We start from the raw sequence: 8,252 nt of genomic DNA on the forward strand, positions 1-8,252 counted from the left end.
GGCAGTGAGGCCTCGGCCTGCCCGGCCCCAGCGGGCTCAGCCACGGGGATTCGCCGTTCCTCCTTCCCTCCCCAGAGACTTCATCGAGCAGCACTATGTGACCCTGAAGAAGGCAAATCCCGACTTTCCCATCCTGATCCGCGAGTGCTCCGGTGTCCAGCCCAAGCTCTGGGCGCGGTACGGTAAGTGGACAGCTGGAAGCGAGCGCCAGAGCCCCGCGCTCTGCAGCGAGTGGGGGGTTCAGCGACTGCAGTGAGGGACCTTGGTGGAGAGGGAGCAGCTGTCCAGGAGACACTTCAGAGAAGTGTGTGACTGCTGCGTGACCTGGTGGGAGGCAGAAGAGGGACCTGCGGCTCAGAAGGTGGTTTGCCAGCTTGTGGCTGTGATCTCCCACCCCTGTAGGATTCCTCTACAGAAAAATGTTTGTTTTTTCTTTGTTTTCACTGCATTCTCAGTGAAATGCCAAGGAGGGAGCAGAAAAGCTCCTCTGTAAAGGCTTTGTTTTCTTCCTAAAGCCATCTGGGCTGGACAAAAATAGCTTAGAAACTTTCTTTCAAAGAGATGCAATGACTCTTTAAGCACAAGTTTCCCAGTGCAAGCACACAGGCCTGTAGACCCTGCAGGTATAGTGCCTGTCTCATGTCTGTATATGACTTGCGGGGAAATATACCCCCAGGTAGGAACAGCAAGTTTTTCAGCACTATTTTACTGAAGTGTTGGTGAGCATCTTGATGTGAGCAGGCTGAAGGCCACCAGGTTGCTTTGGGATGTGGTGGTGGCCTCTGCCCCGCTGCCGGGCAGCAAAAGTTAACAAAAAGAGGCAAGGAAACGTGTTAGGCTGCATTGGCTTCTCTCCAAGGGAAAGGCTCAGAATAAAGAGAAGGTGGAAGCGGTAACTTGGGCACAGGGAGGCACACTGGTGGGTGCGAAAGGGTGGTGATGGGAGCCTGGGCTGTGATGCCAGCGGCACTTGGGGGACCTAAAGCAGGGCTTTGGGTTGCCCTTGCAACAGAAAAGGACTAAGGCACCTGCCCCCTCTCTCACCCTCTGTCTTTTCTGCAGAGTTTGGCAAGGAGAAAAGCGTGCCGCTGAACAACCTTACCATGGACGAGGTGGCCAAGGCCTTGGAGAACATCGTGAAAAGCAAGGTGTGAAGACAGACAGTAAATATGCGTGTGCTGAAGACTTGACTGATGATCTTTAATGTAAAATGTGTATCTTTAACTTATCAATCGCATAAATGCAACATGCTTACTCTGAGCTTCACATGTTCGGTTTAAAGCCAAAAGGAGATGGTGGAGGGAGTGGCCGATCCAGAAGGGTTTATACATCACCTCCCCGGCATCAAGAGCCCGTCTGCCTGGGTTGCAGCTCAGCTCTGCCCCTGCACCGAGCTCTGGGGAGGCACAGGGTAGCCTGCTGGTAGCTACGAGGTGGCGGCAAGGACGGAAACAGCCTTATCTTGCCAAGGACCAGTGTCCTCGTGCAGCCAGCACTGGTGCTCAAAGCTGGCGGTTAGACCCCTAACCAGGGCACAGCGTGAACAGCTTACTCCTCCTTGGAGCGCAGGGGGAGGGAAGGGAGGTGGCGTGGCCTAGGAGAAGGCAGACAACGCGGCGTGGCAGGGACTGAAGGCGGAGGATCCCAGGGGCTGCCCGATCATATCCAGCAGTGCTCGTGCCCGCTCCTGGAGTTCTGGGGCGTGCTGGTGCTGCTCAAGGGCCTGGTGCCCGCCTTGCCTGACGAAGTCAGCAGCAGCCTGTGTGAGAGGAGAGGGGTGAGAGCTGGCTGGCTGCCACCGAGCAGCTGCTACAGCTGATCCTGTCTGCCCAGAGCCACCACTGTACAGCCCAGGGAAGGGGGCTGAAGGAATTCCCCAGAGCCCTACCAGACACTAAAGTCCCAAGCCAGGTAAATCCAGCCATGCTGATCGCTGGCCGGGAGCACACAAAGCTTGAAGTAAGCGCAATTGAATTAAAAGAATCCCCACATGATAACCTCAAAGGGTACAAACAACTGTCCAAAAACCAGTCATTGTCAATGAAAAGGAACTCCCCAGAGACAAGAGAAGGGCTTCCACCCTCCGCATCACACAAGTACCGCCCTTCAGGCACGTGTCTGCGTGCTGAGGAGTGGTGGGCTAGCGTGGCAATGACTGAAGGCAGTATTATGTAAATAATAATAATAATCCCCATCCCCAGCTTTACGATCTCGTGCTTGATTCTGGGGCAGGCATCCTCCGCTCTTACCTCAGGCCAGTGCAGGAAGAGGAGGTGCAGCAGCTCGAGGCACTGCCCCACCACTTCGGGGTCGGGCAGCGCGAGGGTGGGCAGCAGCAGGGGCAGGGCAGGCTGCTGGTGCAGCTGCTGGCAGTAGGCTGGCCCCTTCTCCGCTATATTGCACAGAACTGTCAGGACCTGGACGGAGAAGCCACGAAAGGGAGTGAGCAATGAACACTTCGTTAGCGTGCAGATTCCTGACAAACTTAGAGCTCCAAAGAACTCCCCATGTCCATGTGCCCACCAACTGGCTGGATTTTGAATGCTCTTTAAAAGCCTTCTCCGTCCCCACCCCAAGGCACTGTTCATCGCCGTGCCAAGCAGACGCAGCCGTACCCCCCACACCTTGGCAGAGCGTCCCCCCAGGACCCCCTAAAGCTTTAGTGTCTTCCAAAAGAAGGTGGCAGCAGCCATCACTCCAGATGTTGGCAGGCCTGACCCCAAGTTAACATCTACTTTGGGATACCTCTTCTGCCGGGACAAGACTCTGTCACGGGTAAATACAGATGTAATGACTTCATGGGAGGCAGATGGTGACTTTACCACAACACGAGACCTTCTGCCAAGCTGTTGCTAGCACCCCAAGCCAACCTCCAACTTGAGCAGTGCGCGTGCGGGATTCATGTTCCTGAAAGTCCAGCGCTTCCCCCCAGACCTGGGGCATGAGGCGAGGTCTTACCAACACACTGACCATCTGGGAACACGGCAGGAGCTGCAGCAGGGCCGGGAGCAAGTCCAGGGAGAGCAGAGCAGAGCAGAAGAAGGGCTCGTCCGCTAGGGTGGGCAGAGAAGGAACATGTCAATAAAATCGCGGTTTCTGAGGGAGGTCTCTGTAGACAAGATGCCATGAGCCTGCCAGCAATCAAGGCAGGTCCCGGCAGCAGCTCTGGCTTGGCTGACAGCCCCGCGGGACACTCACCCGTGAGGTTATTCAGCAGCCAGAGACACTCCTGTGCAATGAACGGGTGCTGCTGGAGGAAGCACTGCAGGATGAGGAAGAGGGCGATGAGCAGGCGCTCATCCTGGATTTGGACTTCGCAGCCTGTCTCCTCTGCCAGCAGGTTGCTGAGACACCGCAGCACTGGGCAGACAAGCTGTGACGGTGGAAAACACAAAGTCCTGTAGCCGGACTGCATCCCCACAGCAGTGCCGAGAACGGCCAGCACCCTGCCTGTGTCTTACCAGCTCCAGGCCTTCAGGAGCGTCTTGGGGGATTTCAGAAGCCAGGTCGAGCAAGAGCGAGGTGAGGGCAGGCAAGGCCCCCAGCGACAGCAATGCCGCGTTGGCTGTATGGCTGCAAAGGGAAGGGACGGCGTGGTTGCTCTCAGCGCTCAGAGAGGGAAAACTGCTGCAGCCCTTGCCAAACAACGGGGCCTGGAAATTCGGAGCACTCTCCTGAACCACCACAGGGCTTGTTTCATGTTTGAATAGCAGCTTGTTTCTGAGTTTATGAGAAAGTTTAAAAGCCTGTGGAAAACAGATCCACTGGAATTATCTGTGTGGGTCTGGAAACAACAGCCCCGATCCTTCTTTGAGTACCCACACATTCCTTTCTGCTGGGGCTGCTGAAAGAGATGGCACTGGAGCAGCCATGCCAAGGCAGGCAGAGACTGTTGGCAGCAGCCGGTCCGGCCAGGTGACACCAGGCCAACCCCAGAAGTGCCAGGTTTCAGGGAGTTTGCCTTGGGGAGTGCAGGGGACAACTCCAGACATGGGGAGGTGACTGGAGCGGTTTCAGAGGACTGGGAACAGCCTCCTCAGGTTTATCACCTGTTATCACCCTGTAAAGGAACTCAGTGATCCTGCAAACAGCATGTGTGTGCTCCGATACGAGAGTGGGAATGCCCAGGATGGCAGGGAAATTGCTTTCCCAAGGGAAAGGGGCAAGGGGAAGTGATCCATGTCCCGTCACAGGACCCTGGGCCTTCCTGCCTCTCTGTTTGGCTGCCCCCAGGGAACTTAAAATGAGGAGAAAAGCGTGTTTACCTGCAAATGATGTAGTGGAGACACCATGCAAACTCCACGGCTGCTCCTATCCCAGCCTTGAGGCCAGAGCAAACCAGTTGAAGCATGTGCTGGGGGAGAATAGAGTCCAGAACCAAGCTGAGGTCAGAACAGCAGAGTTAACGGAGGCACAGACCAGAGCACAAGCAGGACAGACAACTGACAGGGAGACACTAGCCCTGGCCACTGAGCAGGGAGCTGCTCTCCCCCATACTGGGGCCCACATGCTCCGAAAACACACCTGGAGGAGACTCTGACCTAAGGGCTGCAGACTCAGGCAGCACTAAGGCCCCGCACAAGCTCTCTCTGTCCGTGGCAGGGCCTGGGGGCACTCAGGGCCCCTTGCTGGGGTCACATTTTTGGCACTGGGGGCTGTCAAGCTGATCTTTTCCTTCGCGGGAGGAATACAACCGGAATTTTCCTGCGAGCCTACCCTGCTCAACACTGTCCTTTACCGAAATACCAGAGCTGTCTGCTCAGATGAGGCTGAGGGAAAAGAGTCAAGCCCCGCACCCTGATCTGCAACAAAACCTCCACAGTTCTGGTAGGATTCTGCTCTGAACTATTAATATCACTGAGATGGGAAAGGCGGCGTTGTCCCTGGCACGCAAATACCACGCCAGGCCCCAGGGCCCATCCTGATGCAGGGTTAAGAGGCTCGGACTCACGGTATGATCTCTGTGGGGGCTTCCTTGGCTTGGAGGAGCTGCGAGAGGACGTAGCCCAGACCTTCCAGCACAGCCTCGTGCGGGGACTGCAATCAAACAGAACAAAGCTAATCCCGCATGACAGAGCCGGGGGATCCCAGGGGGCCAGCTGCCGTGCTGGTGAGAGGGCAATACCTCTTTTTAACACCAAACCGAGCAGCTGAGCAGCGCAGTCCCTCCGTGCCTGGAGAAGAGGGGGCACAGCGGGGGACCGGGAATGATAGAGCAACCTGTGGCCACACCAAAGCTGAGCTGTCCCCCCTCCCTGCACTCACATGGGCTGCAGCTGTAGGGATCCAGGAGCCCAAACACAGCAGCAGTGCTGCTTTGAGCATTCAGATCTGCAAACGACAGCCCTGCTCGCTGCGTTGGCCTCGTATGCCTGCTGGACCCAAGCCGTGCAGAGGGGAGAAGCCTGCAGCTCCCCGTGTTGCAGACTGTTTATCGGCAAGCCACAGTTATGGATGTGAGAGATTCAGCTGGCGAAGAGCACAAGGTGGTGACCTGAGCCTCGAAAATGGAGTGTAGGAGAGCCCATGAGAGATCCTCACCCACAAGGGAACAGCCCTCTGCAGAGGGGTCTCTCCCTGTGGCCACAGCTGGAAGGAGGGCTGGTAACTCAGTACTGTCAGCCAGCGTCTAAAGGGCATAAGAAAAGGTGTCTTTCTGGGGCAGGGCAGGAAAAGAGTGTGGCTGAGCTATTTCACCCACCTGGATGCAGGATGCCAGCACTGGAATGATGCCCTGAGGCAGAAGCTGCTTCCTCACAGCTTCGCTTTCTACTACCAGGTTCCCCAGCGTATACAAACACAGCTCCTGAAACATGCCCAAGAGAGCAGGTCACCTCCTCCGCACTCCGCAGAGGGACCCTGGCCAGCTTGGGCAGCCAGCAAGGCCTCCAGGTCCCTGCACCCTGGGACTAGGGCACACACTCCCCCTGAAGCTGTCTTCAGAGGGGTAAACATAGATGGATACTGCTGAACTCTCCAGCTACCCTGTTCCCAGCTGTATCAGCTTCAATTTACCCTTTTTCTATCTGGCTTAGGTTGGGATCTGATCACTTCTACTTTGGCGGTTTTTCAGGCTTCTAATTATTGCTATGACATTTCCCTGAGACCCCTCTAATTCCACAGTATTCTTCTGAAGACTGCCCATGTACTGCGTTAAAATGTGATCATCACCTTGGGGTTGTTCCCCATCTTGTTCCTTAGCTCTGATCCTGTCTGCTTCTCAAAGGAGCACAGCATGCTGCACGAGGCGCACTGCTCGGCAGCCGGCAAAACACACAGGCATCCCAGAGCTGCTCCAACTGTTCGCTCCTTTGCCCGGATCAAACGGCATAGCTTGGAGGCACAGGCACTCTGCTCTTCCTCTCGACCTGGACAAAAGCCTGCCTACTTCTTGCATGAAGGTAAGCTGACAAAGTAGCTGTCCCTGCATCCCAGCCTGCAGCTGCTCATTTCTTTCACTTTTCCAAGATCTTTTAAAACACCTAAACTGACCTCCATCTAGTATTTCTGCTTTACCCACCAAACAGATGCCAAGGTACCTCCTGTCCAGGCCCAGCCTGTGTCAAGAGGCCAGACCACACGTCCGATGATGGAATCTAACACAGCCTGCAGTCCTTGCTTCCCCAAACGGAGCTTGGGGCTGAAAGGAGGAACCCATTGCAAATGGGGCAACCCACTGCGTCCTGCGCTGTGGCAGGAGGATTTTCCTGGCCTGGATGAGGCTTGGCAGCATTTAAGAGCAGCCTGCAGCTACCCGGAAAGAGGTGCAAACACGATGGAACCAAACTCCTCTTGGTGTTGGGATGGGGCACAGTGAAGGGGGTCTCCGTATTTCCAAGACTTGCCCAGACAAAGCCTCCCTGCCCTGGGCTAGCACTGGGAACAGTCCTGCTCCAAGGGGAAGGTTGGACTAGAGACTTCCAGAAGGCCCCTTCCCACCAGCACTCCTATGTGAGCCATGTTAGGCTAAGGCTAGCGAAAAGAGGTCAACACCCAACCGCTACCAAAGGATTATCAGGTGCCAGAGCTCTGGCAAACGCAAGCATGGATCTTACCGTGAACTCAACACTGTGTCCTGAGAGGTAGGTGAGGAGATAGGAGGTCACTGGCAGACATGCCTCAGCCACAGCAGGGTCACTGGAGTGGGAGAGCTCGTGGAGACAGCGGGCTGCCTCCATCTGCATGTCAGCCAGGCTGCTGGTGAAGAGCCCGATGAGTGTCCGGATGCTGCCGTCCAGCCTGGTGAAACCCAAAGGGTGCTGTCACCTCCTGCCTTCCCACCCTCGGCCACACACCAGCTCATCCACACAATGACTGGGACAAAGGGCCACTCTGGACATGCAGTGCCAGACCTGGGCTGACCTGACAAACTTCTGCTGAGTCTCCTTGTTCTGCAGAGCCCAGCGGAGGCGGCTGAGTGATCTTCTCCTGTCCTCTGAACCCCTCTGCATGCCTCTGAGCAGCTCAAGAACCTATCGAAAATTAAAAAATGGGTGAATTTCAAACAGTGCTAAGGTTAAGATTTCATCCCTGGAGCCAAAGAAACCCAGGGCACAAAGATGGTCACAAAGAACCTTACTGTTTCTCACCATGTCTGGAAGTGACTCGGAAAACACTCCCAAACCCACCCCCACCCAGGCTCCTCTACATGCCTAGAGGCTGGGGAAGACCCCGGGGACCCCCATCACGACGGCGAACGTCATGCTCTTCACCTCATCCTCCGAGAGAGGGTCTGGCACGATCTCTGCTCCATCCTGTCCACCCTCCTCTGCTGTGGTGTCCTCCCGCAGAAGCCGCTTGCTGACCAGCTGCTCCTGCCGCCGGGCTTTCCTGAGAGCTGTGATCGAACTGGTCACCGTCACCACCTGCCTAGGTCAAGACGCTTCTCCATCCCACCAAAGAGCCTCATTCCTTTTCACAGGGAGAAGCTGCCAGTTCCTCCTCACGTGAGCCGGGAGGGATGCACAAGGCAGTGACAGCACTTAGACCTTGCACACCGCAGGCTGCGGGGACCGGCATGCATCAACGCATGCAGCCACGGCTGGGCAAACCGGTACGAAGGCAGGACAGAGGCGTGAGGACCAGGGTGGCCGCCCTGGGAGGGACCCAAAGATGGTTTTAGGTAGGTGAGACCTTGGAAAACCCAAACCGCAGGGAGGCGGTTGAGGAAACGGGGCATCCAGGGCAGAAAAGCCCCGTGGATTTAAAAATGGGGCTGTAAAACTCTTCCCCGGGCGGGCGGGGAGCCAGGG

At 56.2% G+C, this 8,252-nt stretch overlaps 2 protein-coding genes across 2 annotated transcripts; one reads left to right on the top strand and one right to left on the bottom strand.

The window, feature by feature from the left end:
• Positions 1-75: 75 nt before the first annotated feature.
• On the top strand, positions 76-1,154 carry NDUFA2 (NADH dehydrogenase (ubiquinone) 1 alpha subcomplex, 2, 8kDa; the record flags this gene model as incomplete). Its single annotated transcript, XM_009573121.1, has 2 exons — positions 76-182; positions 1,063-1,154. Coding segments are annotated over 2 exons (199 nt in total), but the record flags the coding sequence as incomplete, so codon positions are not given.
• A 440-nt stretch (positions 1,155-1,594) lies between these two features.
• Positions 1,595-7,865, bottom strand: TMCO6 (transmembrane and coiled-coil domains 6; the record flags this gene model as incomplete). Its single annotated transcript, XM_009573122.1, has 11 exons — positions 1,595-1,759; positions 2,250-2,417; positions 2,959-3,053; positions 3,199-3,373; positions 3,462-3,573; positions 4,266-4,382; positions 4,952-5,037; positions 5,702-5,806; positions 7,056-7,239; positions 7,363-7,472; positions 7,713-7,865. Coding segments are annotated over 11 exons (1,470 nt in total), but the record flags the coding sequence as incomplete, so codon positions are not given.
• Between the last annotated feature and the right edge of the window lie 387 nt (positions 7,866-8,252).

This window comes from Fulmarus glacialis, unplaced genomic scaffold (genome assembly GCF_000690835.1).
Source record: "Fulmarus glacialis isolate BGI_N327 unplaced genomic scaffold, ASM69083v1 Scaffold35792, whole genome shotgun sequence".
NCBI lineage: Eukaryota > Metazoa > Chordata > Aves > Procellariiformes > Procellariidae > Fulmarus > Fulmarus glacialis.